Below are 19,941 nucleotides of genomic sequence, written 5' to 3'. Positions count from 1 at the left end.
ACCGTCTGCCTTGGAGACTGCCGGCTGTGCCTTGCCCAGGTGAGGATTTACCCTTCAAAATGCCCTGCGAATCCACTTAGAGCAACTCAGCCACAGGCAGGCTCCAGAAGCTGGCTGTGCTCATCTCGTGGTGCTCCCTGCTGCATTAGCAAGAGTGCTCATGCCTCCCTGAGCCCCGGAATCACAGACCTGAGCCAGCCTTGCTCTTTGCAGAGAGCAACAGCAAGGGATCCAGAAGCACTGCCCCATCTGCCATCCCAGAGCTGGGAAAGCCCTTTATCCAAACTCCTCTAAAAGGGATGGAGCCTATTTTCCCTAGGGGGAAAACTGAAACTCTCCCCATTACAGATTCAGCTCACACACCCTGTAGGCTCCCCACAAGTTTTGCAACTCCTGCGGAGCAGCAGCTTCACTGAGATCAGCACAGAGACATGGGACAGGCACCATCTTTCGGCCAGTGCTGACCATGACAAGACGAGCGTGGCAGAGCCCTCTGCATCTGCACCAAGCACCCCAGGCGCCAGGATAACTGCAGCGAGGAGGTCGAACAAACAGCACAGCCAAACCCACACAGGCAGCGTGCACTGCCTCGGTGAGACCACAGCTTTCCCCTGCACTGCTGTACCCCTAAGTGAGGGAGCACTTGTTCTAATGAGGAGAAGCTGGGCTTTAGGAAAGGCTCACGGCTGACTGGCCCCATGCATTCCCCTTTTTTAGCTCAGTTATTGGCCCTAGGAGCTTTCCTCAAAGGGGGAAGGCTTGGCTCCAGAACGCCTGGGCAACGCAGAGCCCCAGCAACAGATGCTGCTGAGATCCAAGGGCATCTCTCAGGAAAAAGCCTCGGTGCTCTGCTCCACCTGGGGATGCTGGCAGAAGCACGTTGCAGGGCACAGCACTGAACACAGGGCTGTGCTGCTGGACAGCCAGAGTCTGGATTTTCTCCCAATTCTCAGCACCAAGGTTGTGCAGGGACACACTGCTGCCTGCTGGCTTTCCATCTGGGGCAGCACCTAACAGCCAGCAGGAGCACGGGGACATTCACACAGGGCAGAGCCCAGGCTCCTACCAGGCCCTCCTCACTGCCCCACGGCAGCTGCCTGAGCTGGAGAACTCACCTCTCTGGTCATTGAGCCCTTTGGTAGCGTACGTTTGGTGCCTGAGAAATACAGAAAGAGGAGACGTTTCATTGCAAGATAAAGAACCCTTAAGAGAAATCCACTCAACAGGGAGCCTCGCTGCTGGCTCAATACGCCTCGTGTGCCAGTCCACAGCATCCCCAGAGTTCCAAGTCACTGCGGAGGAAGAGATGTTCCTTTGGTGTTTGGCAGCAGATGGGTCCCTTCGGCCACCGCCACACGGTGACGCCGCTGGAGCAGCACCTAGGAGGAATCCTTCCCCTCGCCTGGGCGGCCCGACAGCCTGAAGAGGGTCTCCCTCATGACGTTGTAGCATCTGTCAGTGAGGTCAGAGACGTCGTCTGATGTCAGCCCTTTGGTTTCTATTGGCGGGAGAACCTCAACCTTGATTTTGCCTGGAAGCACAAGAGGAGCCTGTGAGAAAGCTCCCATCGCAGCAGTGCTGCTCTCTGCCCTTACAGAACACCTGCCATGGACAGGCTCATTGCAGCCCCCCAGGTACCCATCCCTGCAGTCATCTGCCCCTGCCAGCAGAGGTTGTGCTGCCCTCAGGGGAAGAGATCCTCTGAGAATTACACCCTGCCCCAAATAGCTGCTCCAAGGAGCAAAGCATTTCCCAGGCCCTGATCTGGGGACATTAGAGGCTGCTCCCACCCTGAGCTCTGCAGGGCTGAGGTGAGCACACAGAGCTCAGCACCAGGTGCTCCATCCATCTGCTCCTGCCCAGCCCTCCTACCTCCAGCCAGCAGCAGAGGGAAGGCTTGCTCCCAACATTACTGATTCACACTGGCTGAAAGCCAACCTGCTGCCCAGCACTTACACTGACAGATTTACGAGTTTTAACACAACTTGCAGAGGGGTCCCTGCGGTGAAAGACCAGAATTCAGACCATGCTTGCTTCTTCCCCCCAAACACAATCCCTCTCCAAACCACCTGGGCTGTGCCAGCTATGTGAGAGAGAGGTGGCACCTAGTTCTTAATGAAAACACCCCTTAGAACGTTTAATTACATCCTCCCCTGAGTTAATCCAGCCCAGCTCTGGTGCCAAGTGCTTTGAACTGCCTCCACGCATCTGCTCAGCTCGGCCTCCCTCCCACATCCCCATGCAGACACGGTATCACTCCATCTCTGAGAAGCTATGAAGGCTCTTTCATACCTGATGTAAACAGATTCTTCTTCGGGTTGTAGAAAGTGGTGAAGGAGGAATACACCACGGGGATCACCGGGACCTGGGGAGGAAGAGGAGTAATTGCAGTGGGGAGTCAGGTTCCACTGGGACATTCGAGGCACTGGGGATGGCTGACATTTCAGCCTCAGGTCAGCACTGCTTGCAGAGCTCAGCTCGGCTCCTCCAGGGCCAGGCTGAGCTGTTCCTGACCTGCACACACCGAGGCTGCCTGTTTTGACAGGCCTTTCTGTGCTGCAAGAGCACATAGCTGGGGCAGGGCAGCCTCCGTGCCTTCAGCTTCCGAGAGGGGTGTCACCAACTGCAATCAGTGCTCCCAGGAAGGCTCAGGCAGGCAGAGACAGAGCCAGGAGGGCAGGCCCAGAGTCACGTTATTTTGGCACTGGTAACACAGACATGGTTTGCAGTTGGTGACTCATGGGGAGCGGCAGCAGTGGGAGCAGAGGTGGGCAACATTTCCACTGTCCTCCCCTTCAGGCCCTGCCAAGCCCAGAAGGAGGTTGGCACCTGCTCCCTCCTCCAGGATCCCTGCTGCAATGCTCTGTGAAAGGGGAACATTTCCCCTTGGGTCTCCAATGATTCTGGTCCCAAGAACGGAGGCACAGCATGCACTGGAGGCTGAGGCACAGCGTGTGCCTTCCTTTGGCACCAGAGAACAGAGTAGGTGTCCCAGCTGGCAGCAATCCCCCTTGGCCACAGTTGGATTCTGCTGCTCCTTCAGGAGCACCAATAGCTCCAGTTTTCCAGAGCCCAGGAGCTGTTTGCTGCTCTCCCATGGACTCTGCCATATTGAGCAGAGAAGGCATCTTACACAGCACAGAGCAGCCCTTGTGGCAGCCTGGGAAGAGGCTGCTACTTTTACCAAGAGGAAGCCCGGGTGATGCTCTAAAGCACTAACATCAATAAACACAAATCAACACTCTGCTGTTGCTACATGGGGGATTAAGAAATTAATTGCCAGCTGTGGGATCCCCAAGGCAAGCTCTTGGTGTGGTGCTGGGCTCTCTGTTGGAGGGGAAAAATAGGCATTCTATTCTTGCTAGGCAGAACTCAGGACACCTAAGGGTGGTTGAGCTGAGAAGCACAGCTGTGAGCTACGAGCTTCACCTGGGAACAAACCAACCACACCACAGCACGGCCAGCCTGCAATGCCACTGCAAAAGCTTTTGGGTCCTCACGTTTGGGAGGAGCCTTTGGGAAGCAAAGCACTGTTACCTGTGCCTGGACAGCAAGATGAAATGCTCCTTTCTTGAATGGCATCAAATCTCCCGTGCAGTTCCTCGTGCCCTCAGGGTACACCCACACCTTCACCTGCAGGAGATAAGGCTCTGCTCCAGCAACCTTCTTGCAGCATTCCCTCCCGCCAGCACTGCCACGTCACCCCCCCAGGCAATGCCACAAGGCCACTCACGTTCTCAGCTATCATGGTCTTGGCCACCTCCGCCATCACCATCTTGGCACTGCTGGTTTTCTTCCTGTTGATGAAGATGACACCCCCGAGGTAGGTGATGAGTCCCACCGTGCCGGCGTACATCAGCTCCTTCTTGCCCACCTGGACACAGCCGTCGGGCAGGACCTCCATCAGCCCTAACGTGACGGCAGAGGGTGAGACCCAGCAGCCACCCCCTCCCCAAGCACCTGCACTTGGATGGGACAGAGGGAGGGGGGAGGCCCTTCCAGTAACCAGCACCAAACCAGCGGCCTCGGGAGCACAGAGCAGTGCCGGGGCAGGGGATGCCAGCAGGGCCTCCCACAGGGTGACCAAGAAAAGCGCTTCCCCCCTTGGGCTGCTCCTCACCCATCATGTCGAGGATGCTCTGGTGGTTGGACACAATGATGGCGGGGCCCTCCATCTCAAAGTTCTCCAGTCCTTTCACCTCAAACCTCAGGCCGAAGAAATACTTGAAGGACTTGACCACGGTTTTGATGATCCTACAGAGGAGGAGAAGAGCGGTCAGACAGCAGCAGGGCAAGGAGACAAGAACAGCTCTGTGACAGCCTCCAGCCCCATCTGTCTGTCATTCACCCACGTGCCTGTCCTGCATGGCCAGTCCCATGTATTTGAGGGTGCTCAGCACACAGCTGAAGCACTGCAAATCACACCAAGAGAGCACAAATGTCAGTGGCATCCTGGGAGAAGCAGAATGTAAGGTAGAGCCACAGCTCTCTGCTTCCCTCAGGCTGACAGCATCCCCTCACAACCAGACTCACTACAGACACTTCAGAGGAGCCAAGCCCAGCCTAGCACAGGTGCAAGGACTCTGCAAACAGAGGGCAAACTGGAAGCCCTCCATCCAGTGCAGGAGGGAGAGAGGCTGATTACGCAGCCTGCTCAGGGATCGCTCTTCCTGCTGCCAGCCCCACTCATTCACCACTCCTTTTTTCCCATGTCAGGGCTGTAAACCTGGCTGGATGGTACCGGTGCTTTCCTGCTGCAGTCAGCACAGCCCCACAAGCTGTTTCAAACAGCTTTTCCAGGAACTGGCACACCCCAGCACTCGTTATTAACTTCCACCCTTTGCCCCAGGAATGCTGTGCTAATCCTGCTCACTGCAGCACTTCTTTGCAGTGCTACCAACACGGGGTGGCATTACCTGAGAAAAATCTGCAGTCTTCAAACCAAGAGCTTCCTCCTGCCAGCTCAGCTCCGCCGGCGACCTTAGGGTCCATCCTCCAAAGCTCCCAGCTTTCTTCCCCAGCAGCTCAGCTCAGCCCTGCCATACCCTTGCTGGGCACAGCCAGCCCCATGCTGTGGCCAAACCCCTGTGAGCTCACAGCGCTGGGACAGGTGGGAGCTGGGGACCCTCCAAGTGGATCAAAGGACGCAGCCAAAAGCTGGCAGCGCACAAGGGCTATTTTGGGCAGGGGAGCAGCCATTTGTCAGGACGGGAGGCGGAGGAGCCTGCACGTGAGCAAAGCCCCCAGGAGCAGCCAGCAGCTCAGCCCTGCCTGCCCTGAAGCAGACCTGCAAGCTGCCCTGCCCTCCTCCTCCTCCAAAGGATGCTCTGCACCTCCTCCCTGACAGCAGAGAGCCTTCCTCCCTGCAGGGATGGGTCTGAGGGTCAATATTAAGTCCCATTCATTTGGTACCCCACCGCACCCACCACAGGGTCCTGCTGGAGGGTTCCCCACCACCACCCACCTGGGAAGCATCAGTCACCCAGGGCAGCAGGTGAGCAAGCTGCTGGCACCTCGTTCTGCCTTGGCAGCAGCTGTTTCCCCAGATGATCCCCATCCCTTCAGCCACAAGCCTGCACCAATGCAACATCCATCTCTGCACCCCATGCACAGACCCTCGGGGCTTTCTGGCTCTAACACCAGAGTTCAGGGCAGGGCACTGGCCGCCAGTTACACCACTTCATGACACAACTGCCGTCAATCCCTGGCATGCAAACCTGCTGCAAAGGTCAGACCGCACCCAGAGCCCCGCACGGGATGAGGGCAGCACAGCCAGGGCAGGGCAGGGCAGGTGAGGAGAGCCGGGGTGACACTGACCGGGGAGGTGGGGGGGAGGCCGGCAGAGGCTGCACCGCCAGACTGACCTACATCCCACTTCTCCTCCCTCCTGCCTGCCAACCAAAAACAAGGTCGCTGCTCCAGCAGTCACGCTGTTCGGAAGCGGCTGGGAGAGGCTGGTTACTCATTACTCAAGAACAAACCACCCAACTTCCTCCTGCCAGTGAAGAGCCAGCGTTTCCTTGCATAAGATGTGGCCTGAGCTGCTCAAAGAGGCAAAGGGGCAGAGCTGGGAGCAGCAAGGAGGAACTGGGCGACGGGCAGCCCTGAGCAGCCACGTCACCATGGGGCTGGGCAGCTCCTGCCCCCCCCCCCAGCAGCTCCCTGTGGGGAAGATGATCCTGGCGTGGTGCAGCCACAGCCGTAAATCTGATGTCCTACCCGCCAGACACACGGAGCAAGGGGATAAATGAGAGGCAACGTGCCCTCGAGCAGCTCTGCGAGGCTTTTTTAGGACTCTCTGATTGTGAAGAATTCATGCAGGCTGCTTATCGCACTAGAAGCTCTCACAAGAGGTTTCACCACTAGATAAACACATCTATCTATCAGAGGAGGGCATCTCTCCCACGGCCCAGCACAGCAAGGACAGGGCATCCTGCTCCAGCACTGACACAGCCTGCCCCCCAACATCAGCACCAGGACAACCAGCTCCACGGGGAAGCTGTAGCAATAAGGATCCACAGACCTCCCAGAATTTGGGAGCTGCACCAGCAGCTGGAGCCAGCGAGTGGAAATGATGGGCTTGGGTTACAGGAAAAGGGTGGTTCTGGCTACAGCTCAGCTCTGAGCTTCAACAGGAGGATAGCTCTGCACAAGGAGCTCTTCTTCCTGAAAAAGTTCCGTTCTAAGTTGACAGATTTCAGAAGTTTTAGGGATGAAAACAGAGCCGGCATCGTACGCTGCCCCGGTTACAAGGCTGGGTGTCGACTTCTGGGAGGAGATCCTGCCCTGGGAGCTCAGCATGGACTGCAGGGCAGAGCAGCTCGCAGCAGCACCCAACGCACAGCACAGGGCACTTCCTACCGGCACCGCTCGCTCCTCCCCAGCCCCTGCTCTGAGCTCAGCTCACCACAACCCCACAGCTGCCAAAGCGTGGATCTGCCCCACCTCTCATCCACGCTGATGCATGAAGGCAGAGGGCTCCACTCCCCCCCCCAAGAGGAGCCTCTCTACAAACACAGCTTGGAGTAGGGAAGACAGAGCAGAGAGGGAAAGCTGACAGCAGGGCCCGGAAGCCAACACCAACCCAAATTCCCCTGTGCCACCCACAGCAGTGCTAACCCTGCCCTCAGTGCCCCACACACGTGGGTCTGGCCCGGAAGATGGGACCCAGGCCTACCAGCACAGCTGGGGCTGCCCCACATCCCTCTGAAAGGACACGACGTGCCACCCGGCAGCTCTCTGGGCACAGCCATGGCTGCTGCGTGGCCTTCAGGCCCCAGCATCCTACAGCCCCACTGAGGTTCCATCTCTGATTGATGGTGGGGAGGAAGGAGATCCCAACCTAGGCTAAAGATTTTGTGGTCTTCCAGCTCATCTCCCAGCCTGAAACAGTTCCCACGTGAAGCAGCACACACAGCCTCCCATAGCATCCCCCAGACCCCCTCCACCTTACAGGGGAACCGCAGCTCCGTGCCACCCCCTGCAAGGACCCCAATGCCCCCCACTTCGCCCCCACCTCCCCACCCACCTCATGTTCTTGACGGTGCGGCCGCCGTTGACGAGGAGGCAGACGGGAGCGGTGAGCCCGGAGCAGACGATGCACAACACGTAGTAAAAACCGATGCGCAACGCGAAGTTCACAGCCGGGCTGAGCTCCATCAGGAGGTGCAGCAGCAGCAGCACCGCCGCACCCCATAGCAGCCAACCCAGCTCCATGCCGCGTCCCCGGGACCCTCCGAGCCCGACCCTGCAACCACCTTATCGCCCCCCACGGCCGCTCGGAACGGCGTGCGCTCCCCCCGCCTTATGTGGGCGGTGCGCCCGGCTCGGCTCAGCCCCCTCCGCCCCGACTTCGGCCGCACCGCCCCCCGTGGGGCGGGGAGAGAGCGAGGAGGGGGGGCGTTGAGGGCTCGGAGCTCTGTGACGGGGCCTGGAGCGGGTGGGGGAGCCGTGGGTGGGGGTTGGGGTGCAGTTGTGGTGTTGTGTGGGGCGGTTTTGGGTCCCCCCTCTTGGTGCGACGCCGGGTTTTTGTATCCTATGTGGCGTGGTTGGGGAGCTTTGGGGTGCCCGCGCCGTGCCCATCAGGGTCATAGGGTCCTTCCTTGAGTGAGATTGGGTTTCTTCGTGGTGCTATGGGGAGGGCTGTCCTGGCATGATGTGGGGTCTTTGGGGTCCCTCGTGGTGCTGCGTGGGGTGTTTTTGTGTCCCCTCACTGTGTGATGTAGGGTTTTTGTATCCCACATTGGTATGGGGTCCTTCCACGCCTCCAATGCATCCCATGGCATTGGTGTGGGATCTTTGGGTCCCTTCTGGTGTGATGTGGGGTCTGTGGGTTTTCTCATGCTGCTGTGGGTGATCTTTGGGTCGCTCTTGGCATGCTGTAGGATCTTTGGGTTTCTTCATGGTGCCACAGGAGGATCCTGCTCTTGGTCCCTCTTGGCACAACGTGGGGTCTTTAGGTTTCTTTATGCTTTCCATGTTGGGACTTTGGGTCTCCATGTGACAGCCTTTGTGGGGAGGCCAGGGTGGGTCACTGGTTCTCCATAGGCACCAGTGGGCAGGGCAGGGGGAAGTTCCCTCACCCGCACTGATGTGAGCTCAGGATGAGGCCTAAGAGCTTCGTGGGCACAGAGCTGAGATGGAAGGCAGTCTGCTGGATTCACCACAAACCACCCCACCGCCTTCAGCAGGTTTCACAACACTGCATTAAAATCCCCATCCCGGGGCTGTTTGGGACTCCATCAGGGTGAGCCACGGCCTCAGCAGTGCATGGGGTTTGCAGCCCCAGCATCATCAGCACAGCCAACCTTACAGCTCCTGGGGAAGTGGAGGAAAAGCCATCGCTCCTTCCCACATAACTGCTGTTCCTTTGGTTCTCTCTTGACCCAATGTCAGAGATGGGCAACCGACCCACTGATAGCCCCGGGGGCAGCTCAGCAGCTGTAGCATCTGACCCACAGACAATCCCTTTCTCTCTGTGGCAGAGCGGGGCCAGAACTCCCCCAGCTGCCAGGCAATGACATCTCAGAGCTGGTCTCATGATTCCTGCTCATACCACAAAGAGCCCTCATTGTATCAGCATCACAGCGTTGGGTTCATCCCTCAGGCCCATGCTGGGGAGGAGCGACTCCCATCCAGCAGAGCACAGGCTGCCTGCAGCACATCTGTGCTATCCTTGTGATTTTCTCTCTTTTTTTTTTTTCTTTTTTTTTTTCTTTTTTTAACAGGGAGAGAAAGTCCCTGGTGAGCTGTCACTGGGGTGTGTGTGAGCCACACAGTGCCACAGAGCATCTCCCATGCGTGCAGGGGGATGAGGGCACGTGGGTGCTGCACAGGCTTCTGCTGCCCGTGGTCCCACCATGCTGTGTTCCTAGGCTGTACCACGTCAGTGAGCTCATGGCAGCAGAGCAAACAGCTGAGGAGGAACTGGGATGTTGACTCGGTGTGGCTGCACTGCAGTTGTCTGCAGGACTACATAGCAACAGGGCTGCACAAAACCTTGGAGCCCTCAGAACTGCTCAGCTGTGCTGGGGTTGGGAATAGGGATGGGGCTGGGGGATGAGGTGGGGGTTGGGGATGCACAGCCTGCTGTGCTCTCTCGGAAAAGAAAGCGTAACGAGGAGAGAGTTTGTCTTTAGAAATGAGCGGTCAGAAAGAAGAAAATATTGCAAAAGGATATTAGATAAGCAGGGAAGGAAAGCTCTGCTTGTGCAACCTTTACCCAGCGACAGATAATGATTGGGAAAGTAACTTCTCTATCTGCTCGGATGCTAACTGCAGCCAGATGTGGTTTTATGGCCCCTTCGGTCAGGGGACACGAGCACTCAGCATATTTCATACCTGCAGCAAACACCTCTTGTGTTCTGCGGGTCTGAGAGCACAGCAGGGCCAAGGCCAGGCCGAGGGGAGCAGCAAGCTGCTGCTGGTGGCCATTTGCTCCCCAGAGCTGCCAGCTCTGCCTGCCTGTCCCACCTGCAGCACCTGATGCCATTCCAGCCTGGTTGGTCCTAAAACAACTAAAACCATGCATGAGATGAACACCCCACCAGTAGCCCCACTGAGCTCACATGGCTGGAGATTGGGGATAGCAGAGCCAATGCACCACCGTTTCCTACATTACTGCCAAAGTTTGCAGCCCACCTGACCCCCAGCACTGCTGTTCTGCTGCTGGCAGACTGCGCAGGGAGCAGCAGGCAGCAAAAACACAGCGCTCTGAGATCTGTCTGCTGCATTTCAGAGGCTGGAATTCTCCCTGCACCTGGTGTTCTGCAAAGCACTGCACCACGTGCAGCAGGCAAGGTGCTGAGCAAAATGGGAGCGGGCCATTCCTCTGTGAGAGCAGGGCTGCAGCCACAGCAGCTGCTCCCAGCCAGCACTCCTCCGTGTGCCTGCACCCCTGCGGCAGCTCTGTGCTCCCTCTGCTCCCTCTCCCTTTGAGCCCTTTGCTGGAGATGCGCAGCTGTAATTACAGCGCAGGGGAAGATCCTATTCCCCCAGAGAGCCACGGTAATTACTGCTGTGCATTGGCCCAGGAGAGCTGGAGCAGCGTGCTGCTGGGGCTGGGGGAGCGAGGGGAGATGCAGATGGAGAGGGAAGCTGCTCCCTGCTGGGATCCCCATCCCCTCCTCCAGAACAGCTTTCCCCTTTCTCTGCAGCATCGCTTTGTGCGGTCGCTGTTGGCTGAGCCCATGGATGCTCTCACCCAGCTCTGAGCCATTCCCCAAAGCACACACAGCACACACAGCTCCACCACAGCCCCGGGATGATGGGGTCCATGGGGTCAGGTGCCCCCAACTCCTCACATAGCTCGGCAGAGCAGCGCTGCAGCAGCTCCCATTGCCTCCAAGAGCTGAAGTCCATCACTGCTGAGCTCCCATCCTGGCAGCCCTGGCTAAAACCAGTCCAACAAAACCCACAATAAATCCACAGAGGCAACGTGTCTGCGTGAAGATAACAGTGTGCCTCCCTGCGTTTCCTCTCTTATTGATTAACACCTCTTAATGACTCTGGATAAAAAAATCTCTCGTAGTCACCGCCTGTCACAGAAGATCAATGGAAAGGCATTTAGTGAGATACAGAGGCAAACAGCCCCACAGTTCCCTGCAGGAGCCGTCCCTGAGAGCAGCACCACCGCTGCCCAATCAATAGTTCACTCTGACCTCTCCCTATTGCTTGCTTTTTTTCCCCTTGAGCTGGCGGGGCAGCAAACCTGCTCTTGGCTTTATCAAGGACTAGATTATAACTATCTCGATTGATCTGATATGTAAAGGACATCGGGGCCTCTCCAGCCAGCTGTCTGCACTGGAAGAGCTCCCGGAGCTGCACAGGCCCCTCATTAACCCCTGGATGCATAAAACCCACGCCAATTAGCCCCAGTGAGCCCAATCAGCTGTGGGCGCTGTGCACGGTGTGGGTGAATGGCCCAAAGCTTTGTGGGGGGCACAGGAAGGAGCATTGGAGCCTGGAACCCTCACCCACGTGCCTGGGACATGGACAGGGGTGGGGACCATGGGGACGTCCCACTGCCCCCACTTATGAGATACAGCCACACCTGCAGCGTTGCTATCCCTCGTTTGATTGGATTAATTAATCATTTGGTTATAACTGCTCATTAAGCATTCCAGCAATCAATACTAATCACTTAATTACTTGGCATATTACAGCTGGGGAAGGTCTGCTCGTTCCTAATTAGATTCTTTGGACAATCCACCCCCGGCAATCTCAGAGCCCCATAGCAGAGGCACTCGGAGCCGTTCGGCAATGACCCACATTTGGCAGCCCTCATCCTGCGCCCATCCTGGCAGCCCCCGCAAATGCCGTTAATTGCCGGCACGCGGTGCCCGTTCATCTCCAGGCCGCGGTGCCGTCGAAGTCAAATGGAAGTGGGGGATCTGAAGCGTGACAAAGGGACAAGCAGATAACGCGAGGAGTTATTAATAGCGAGTGAGAGTTCTTTTAGAATCGGCCTTGTGCGGAGCCGTCCCGGAGCGCTCCCCGTCCTATTTCTGCTCAGCCGGCGTACAAAGCAGCCCCTGTTTCGCTGGAGGTTTCCCAAACGCAACACTGAGCGCTGCTGCTGCTGCTGCTGCTGCTGCTGCTCGGCTTTCGCGTTCGGAAGGCAGCGAGCGCACAAGGAAGAACAGCGTTACACGCAGAGCTCCGCAGCCGCTCGGGGCCGGGAGCGGCATCCCCGGAACGCAGCGGGGTCAATGCGGAGCTGGAGGGAGGCTGATGGGTGGGCACAGCCCAACCGCGCGGCGCCGAGCCGGGCATCCTCCGCTCCCCCCCTCCCCAATCCTTCCCCCCCGCCCCCCCCCCCAGAGCTGCGGCGGAGCTGCGTGCACCGCCCCGCGCCGGGCGGAGCCGAGCCGGGCCGAGCCGATCTGAGCCGAACCGGGCCGAGAGCGCTGCGGTGGTGCGGACGGGCGGCGCGGCTCGGCCCCCCCACCTCCCGACCCCCCCGGAGCGAGGCGGGGGCCGCCGCCATGCCCCCCGGAGACTGAGGCCCGCGGGCGCGGGGTGCCCGCAGCATGCGGAGGGTCCGGCGGTTGGTGCACCTGGTGCTGTTCTGCCCCATTTCCAAAGGCCTGCAGGTACCGCCCGGGGGGAGATCCTGACCGGGGGGGGGGGGGGGGGGGGGTTGGAGGGGGGCGGGATTTGAGATGGAGAGGGGAGATCCGGGCCGGGGGAGGCTCGGTGCTGCCCATCCCAGCATCCCGGCACAAAGGGATGCTTCGTAGCGCTGCGCCGGGTGCTGGGGATAGCGATGGGATGGGGATGGGGACCGGAGATGGGCACCGGGACACGGTGACGGGGGACCGAGCATCCACGGTGGTTGCATAACGCGCAGCTCGCAGCACTGCCGGCATGCTGATGTGTGCATCCGTCCGTCCGTCCATCCGTCCACCCATTCACTCCCCATAGATACACAGCGGTGCAGCAGCATGGCTGACTGCCATCCTTTGCTTTTTTTTTCTTTTTTTTTTTCTTTCTGTTCTTTTAATTCTGCCTTCCCATCCTCAGCCCATGGGGCCGGGAAGGACTGCACGGCCCGGGGGGGCACAGAGGGGTTGGGAGCTGAGATCTGTGGCTCTGCTTTGTCACCCTCCAAGTCCAAGGGCCTGGGGAGTGGCTGCACGGGGTTGGGGTCTTGCAGGGAAGGCCAAGCTGGTGGCATTGGGGCAAGGGCACGTGGGAGTGGTGACACTGTCCATATTGCCTTTGATGGCAGCTGTGGCCCCAAATCACTGCCATGTCCCCTGGAGTGATCCTAAAACCAAACACAGGGTAACTAATGGCAGTGGAAAGGGCACCCCTGTGCCCCGAGAGGGGGGTGGGGAGGAATGCAGCATCAGCCATGAATCCAAAATGTGCCCCAAACCCAATGGAACCTCACTGCGGTGCATCCCAAACCTCCACGCTCCTTTCCACCATTTTGATGGACAATGAAATGCCCCATGCGCTGTGCTCAGGTTTTGGCCTTGACCTCACATCTGCTCAGGAACAGGATGGATCCTTGGTCTGAATGAGCCCAAAGGGACATTTTAGCCACTCAAGGCTTAGTCACCCCATGTTAGGGAAGAGATCCAGGAGCAGCAGTGGAACCTGACCTGTTGGTTCAGACCAGAGGTGCCTCTCCATCAGCACACTGCACTCTGCTGAGGGCAGTGGTGGCTCCTTGTCCTCAGCCTGTGGGGGCTGCTGTGCTTTGAGGGTCTTGCAATGTATCTGCCTTCAGTGCTCTGAGCTGCCTTTGGGTCTGTAGGTACAACGCAGCCCTATGGGGAAATCCAAACATCCTTTATTTTTACCCAGCCCTCATGGCGGATTCTCTTGGAATTGGTGTTCATTAGCAGTAGGATTGGTGGATGGGCACAGAGGGCACCGTGGGGCCATTCATGCTTCAGTATTTCCATTTATGGTCCATCACCTATGTGAGAGGTGCAAGGAGGGTCAGGTGGGCAAGGAGGGCCACGATGGCACCAAACTTCTGCAGAGCGCTTTGCTGGGGAGCAGCTGTAATCTCAGCTTTGAGGGAATTTTAAGTGACCTACTTGCAGCAGGAGTTGCATAATAGGTGGCTGGATGTACATAAAAAAGGCTGAAGGTTCCATCAGTGGGTTTGCTTGGAAAAGCCCTATCCTTGACAGCACCCATGGGCTGAGCACCACCGTGTTCACCCACTGCATTTTCCTTGCCTTGCAGAGCCGCCTCCCAGGCATCAAGGTGAAGTACCTGCTGGTGGTGTGGCTGGGCATCTTCGTGGGCAGCTGGGTGGCCTACATGCACTACTCGTCCTACTCTGAGCTCTGCCGTGGCCACATCTGCCGGATGATAATCGTGAGTGACGGTGTGGGGAAAGGGTGAGCTGTGCCACTGCTGTGTATGCAGTGCTGGGGCTGTGTTACGCTGGCTCCATCCCCAGCATCATGCTGAGCTCGCAGGCTGGGGAGGTGACCTTATCCTGGCAGGGCAACGTAATGAGATGTCAGAGGAAAGCAGGCCAGGCATCGGCAGGTTAATGTCTATGAGCTGAAATTGTGATGTCAGGACCTGCAGGCAGGCATTGTGCCAGCCCCCCACCTAAAGCTGAGCAAAGGACGAAGGGGAGCAACCAGACTGCAGGTGCACTTCTGTAAGTGTGCTGCCGTGCCCTGCAGAAAGGGCAAGAACCTGCACAGGAGCCCAGCTGGGGATGGTGGCCAAGCAGGGCTCCCTAGGACTGCTGCAGGAGCTGCAGGTCTGCCCAGCCTGGCAGGGAGCAGAACGGCGAGGCTTTGCCTGGAAACACCTCGTTCATCCATCCTTCTGCAGAGAATGGAGGCAAGAATTGCCATAACAACAGCAGCAATCGTTTAATTTGATTTTCTGCGTGATTCCAGCCGTGGGGTCTCAGGTGCTAATTCCTGCTCTGAGCTCGGTGTTCAAGGTGCTGCGTCCTGCCATGGGCCACATAAACGGGTCTGAGGGTTAATTCCCATCCACACTGAAAAAGAAAAAAATAATAAAAAAAAGAAAGGCAGTAGATGCTGTGAATTTCTGCAGCGCCTGTTTCCAGCCTGAGGCTGTTGAGCCCGCGCTGCTGACTGCAGAGCTGCAGCCTCTCCCCCCCGCGGATGCTTCCAGCTCAGCGAGCGAGCCGCCCTGCCTGTGGACCAGAGCCACAGCCTGGACAGGGGCCAAGCCATCTCACAACATGGGCTGCTGCTCTGCTGAGAGCCTCCCGTGCATCCTCACCATCACCCAGCTCCTGCTGGAGATGCTGCCCGTCGCTTGGCAGCAGCCTTGCCTCCCAACAGCCCGCGTGGCTTTGCAATCAGATGCGCTTCTTTTAAAGGGTGTTTTTGTCCTGTATGAGGCTTGCATGAAATCAGAGGAAACAGGCTCACCATGGATGCAGTGGAGTTCATGAGAAATTGCTCCTCCCTCTGCTTTTCCTCCCCAGTGCGACCAGTACAAGAAAGGAATCATTTCTGGCTCTACGTGCAAAGATCTGTGCGAGGAGCACAGCCTCCGCTTCCAGCACTGCCTCTCCTCCTCTCCCACCCAGCAGGTAGGTCTCTGCTCACTGGGGATGAGCTGAAAAAATGGGACCTGGGAACTGTCCTTCTGCCCCCGATCACGCTGCTGCTCCTTGATTGACACCATTGCCAATCCTGGCCTTGCTCCTGCTCTCCTCTTCTCATTGCTCCCTTCTCCTTCGCTGCAGGTTTACAGGGGGCTCTGGAAGGAGAAGGAGGTGATCATCAAATGTGGCATTGAGGAGGCCCTGAAGGCAGACAGCAACCCAGACTCCATTCCCAGGAGGGATGTGGTTCTCTTTGACAAACCGACTCGAGGGACGTCAATGGACGAGTTTAAAGAAATGCTCCTGAACTTCCTAAAGGTGAGTGCACAGGGTCCCTCCGGAGCCCGCTGCTCTCCCAGGCCACGCACTCACAGCTCTTTGCTTCTCCAGATGAGTTTCACCACACTGAGCCCAACCACAGGGAGCTGAAGGAGTCTGACACCATTTTTCTTGCTCTTTTGCAGTCCAACCTTGGAGATCAGACCTCTCTCGCAGCCTTGGTGAGCCAGATCATCACCATGGCAGACGTGAACCGGGATGGGAAAGTGTCTTTAGCAGAGGCCAAATCCATCTGGGCGCTACTTCAGCTCAACGAGTTTCTCCTTATGCTCTCCTTGCACGAGAAGGAACACACGTCCAAGCTGCTCGGGTACTGCGGGGATCTCTACATCACAGAGAAGATCCCTCACAACTCCCTCTACGGAGCAGACATCCCAGCCTTCCTGCAGTCGCTGCTGCCCGCTGCCCTCCACCAGGTCATCCACCAGTGGTTTGCACCAGCCTGGCCCCGGAGGGCCAAGATCACCATCGGGCTGCTGGAGTTTGTGGAGGAGATATTCCACGGGACCTACGGCAACTTCTACATCTGTGAGACCAGCTTTAGGAACGTGGGCTACAACGACAAATACGACTTCAAAATGGTCAACTTGAGGAAGGTGGCAACGGAGATGACCATCAGAGGGTTTCTCAAGGGACGTCACTGCGAGCAGAACGTGGACTGCACCTACGGCAAGGACTGCATGGCGACCTGCGACAAGCTCATGAAGCAGTGCAAAAGCGACGTGGTTCAGCCCAACCTGGCCAAGGTCTGCGGGCTGCTGCAGGACTACTTGCTGTACGGGGCACCGCCTGACCTGAAAGAGGAGCTGCAGAAGCAGCTCCGAACTTGCATGACCCTCAGCGGCCTGGCCAGCCAGATGGAAGTGCACCACTCCCTCGTGCTGAACAACCTCAAGACCTTGCTCTGGAAGAAGATTTCCAACACCAAATATTCCTAGTGGGGCCCAGGGCTTAGAATCTGAAATCCCCAAGTTCAGCCAAGGCTCAAAGGTCTGCTTCTCCATCCTCTCCCCTGCAGGAAAAATACGCCCTACCCAGGGAGTTCAGCATAGCTGCAGCGCCTTTGCTGTCATGAAAAGCCAAACATCTTGACTTCCACCACCCAGCAGGATCATTGGTAGTCTGCATCGACAGCTGTGAAGCTGGGCTGAACGAGTCTGGGGGAAGGAGGAGGAAAGAGGAGGAAGCAGAGCCCAGCTGGATGCATCTGCTTCTTGATTAACAGGAAAGCAGGGCAGAAAGATGAGAATGAATCATTCATGCTGTACTTGTCACATCTTATTTCGATGAACATCTCCGATGTAAATAAAGAGCTTTTATGTGAATCACACCACTACATCAATAGCAGAACAGCCTTTAAGTACCAGCATTCTTGTGATCTAAAAAGGAGAAAGAGGTAGATTTCCAAGTCAGAAGTCCCTCCTGAAGTACCTGAATCATCTACCATGAGATCCAGCCACTACCTAGGAAGTGGATAAGCTGTCTTTTCCACAGCAGAGAATCCTGGCAATTGTTTCACTGCTTTTTTAAGTGCCTGACCCACGACAGCGATGGCTTTTGTGAGGATCTCCGCCCAGCTGCTTCTGCTTGTAGTGTGAAACTGCCTGCCAGGAAGTGGCCATTCCTCCTCCTGTGCCAAGTTTGGAAGCACATCAGGCAAGAAGAGCTTAAAGGAAACCTAAGGGCTACAACCTGATTGGTTCTGACCAGCTACCATACATTGTCCATCTACTGTGTTCCTTCCCACAGTACTCAATCACACAGGCAAGGACAAGCCAACCTTTCAGTTTAATTCTCTAAGCTGGGTTACCACTGCAGAGGTTAAAGATTAATGCCAGAATAATCCACTGCTTCTCCCATTATCAAAATGAATTTCCAGAGAACCTTTCAGCAGGTATCATTTGCTTGGCTGTGTAAATACTGCAGCTCTCTACCTACAGCCCGTTTCCTTTCAATGTTCAGTTGCAGCCATCTTTCAAGACTTCAGGTAGAGAGGAACAGTTTATGCAAACAACCTCAAGCATGCTCTGCTTCCAGCACAGTAACACTCCTGCTGGCAGAGCCTCTGCTGGCGCTGCTGCCAACAATTGCTTAGTGAAGTGGAGCATGTATGTGAAGTACAATCACTGACAGAAAAGAAACACATTCAACAGTATATATGGTCTGTGAAGGTAATCTGCAGTGTCACAGCTGCAAATTTATGGGCCCTCTGGAGGATAAATATCAGCATTTCCTTCTATTAGTTCTATAGGATCATCATTACCTCTCACTGTTATTTATGAAGGATATGTTTCAGTGTCAACAGCGCTCTAAATCTAGCAGGCAGCTAGCAAGGCTTGCTCCCTGCAGAGGAGTCAGCATCGTTCAGCTGTGGTAAGGCTGAATATTTGTAAGTTTCCTGTGTTTGAAAGGCTGCAAGTTACTCAGCCTGTTGGAGCCAGGCACAATGGAGTGATAACACTGCAGTCAGGACTGCACCTCCAGCACAGCACTGCTGAGTGCAGGTGCCAGCATGGAAGGGCTGCTGGTGGGGAGGGAAGGCAAGGACTGGAGCTCTTTCTGTGAGGCTTCACATAGCTGCACCCAGCTCCTCCTGTTGTCCTGTGTTCTCGTGGCAACCAGTTCCACTGGCGAGATCATTTTCTTCTGCTATTAGATAAAGAAACACCACCATACCAAATCTCATTTGCAAGGAAGCCATCTTTCACCCTTCCATCTGTTTGAAGCCTCAAAGTAAACTGCTGTGACAAATGGCACTCCCTACTGCACTGAATCCCCACTGCTCCCTTCCCCAAAAGCCAGTACATAAAGCAGCAGGTAAGCAGCTACAGAGATTGACAAAAACAAGTATTTTTTTTTTTCTTCCTACCCACACCACCATAAATACCACCTTCAGGCATTTACAATGCGGAATTGTTCAGGAGAAGACAGCCCATGGATTGGAGAGAATTAGCTGAGACACTTTATTCAAATAAAGACTTTTGACAAAACCCACAGTGTTACCATGTTGTTTGCACACCCATTAACAGCACTGGACAGGCGCTTGAGATTCAGACTTACCTATGACTCACACATGCCGAGAGCACCAAGTTTTGTTCATCACTAATACAATGCACAAGTGTTTCCAAACAAGTGATTATGGTTTACGAGCATGGAAGAGAAATGACTCAAGGCAAAGCTATTTTACACTCCTAATGCCTCCTCCCAACTTTCCACATTAGTTGGAAAAGGAGCAAGAGCCAAAATGCTGAGAGACCGACAACACAACAGGAACAGATGCTGCTGTTTTAGCAATGTAAAGGATTTAAGTGAGGTAGGAAGCAAGCTTCCACACTTCACTAAGGTTAAAAAGAATCACAGTTCTCATATCCACAGACAAAAACATCCTAGGATGTATGAAAAGCATTGCTGTTTCAGACCTGCAGGTAGCATACTTAGTGCTGTTCTTGTTAAACCTTCTCAGCCACGTGGTCAAAAACAAGAGCTTCAGAACATGGGTGTGAAAACAGCACAGGCTGAAGTTACTTGTAAAAAGGAAAGATCACATGCACTCTCATTCAAGCTTGCTTGAATCCATGTACAGATAAGATGAAGTTTTCAGCATCTTGAAGTGTAGAAATGCTGAACCAGGTCTCTTCCTGTAGCCAGACTTGCTAGAAATTCTAGAACTCAAGCATGACCTGAAAATAAACACCCAGAATGTCAGACAACTAACACTAGTAGAAGTTAGCAGTAATGTCAACACTGAGAATTAACCCATCCCATGGAGATTCCTCCTATTTCACTGTTCTACAGCTAAGAAACCATACTTCAGCCCAGAGCAACCACACGAACCCTGCAATTCACTCACTGAAAACACTGCAAGACAACGGAAATCTGAGTGCCTGAGAACCTGTGCAGATCAGATCTAGAGCACTGGCAGAAAGCACTCAGCAAATTCAGATCACTTTAGGAGGGTTCTATGCCTCTATATAAGGCTTTTTGGGGGAAAAATATGGGATTTCTGCTTAGTCAAAGGAATACAAAGTTAGAAT

The 19,941-nt window shown here is 55.8% G+C and overlaps 2 protein-coding genes across 2 annotated transcripts; one reads left to right on the top strand and one right to left on the bottom strand.

The window, feature by feature from the left end:
• Nucleotides 1-1,379: 1,379 nt before the first annotated feature.
• Nucleotides 1,380-7,716, bottom strand: AGPAT2 (1-acylglycerol-3-phosphate O-acyltransferase 2; the record flags this gene model as incomplete). Its single annotated transcript, XM_079544891.1, has 6 exons — nucleotides 1,380-1,531; nucleotides 2,293-2,365; nucleotides 3,538-3,633; nucleotides 3,734-3,909; nucleotides 4,121-4,254; nucleotides 7,529-7,716. The coding sequence occupies 6 exons, from the start codon at nucleotides 7,714-7,716 to the stop codon at nucleotides 1,380-1,382; spliced, it is 819 nt and encodes a 272-aa protein (XP_079401017.1).
• Nucleotides 7,717-12,530: 4,814 nt separating this feature from the next.
• Nucleotides 12,531-16,845, top strand: DIPK1B (divergent protein kinase domain 1B; the record flags this gene model as incomplete). Its single annotated transcript, XM_079544527.1, has 5 exons — nucleotides 12,531-12,593; nucleotides 14,206-14,340; nucleotides 15,446-15,553; nucleotides 15,710-15,886; nucleotides 16,033-16,845. The coding sequence occupies 5 exons, from the start codon at nucleotides 12,531-12,533 to the stop codon at nucleotides 16,843-16,845; spliced, it is 1,296 nt and encodes a 431-aa protein (XP_079400653.1).
• Nucleotides 16,846-19,941: the final 3,096 nt, after the last annotated feature.

This window comes from Tetrao urogallus, assembly GCF_951394365.1.
Source record: "Tetrao urogallus genome assembly, chromosome: 19".
Taxonomy (NCBI): Eukaryota; Metazoa; Chordata; class Aves; order Galliformes; family Phasianidae; genus Tetrao; species Tetrao urogallus.
Note: the sequence above shows the minus strand (reverse complement) of the source record. Positions and strands in the feature narration are given on the sequence as shown.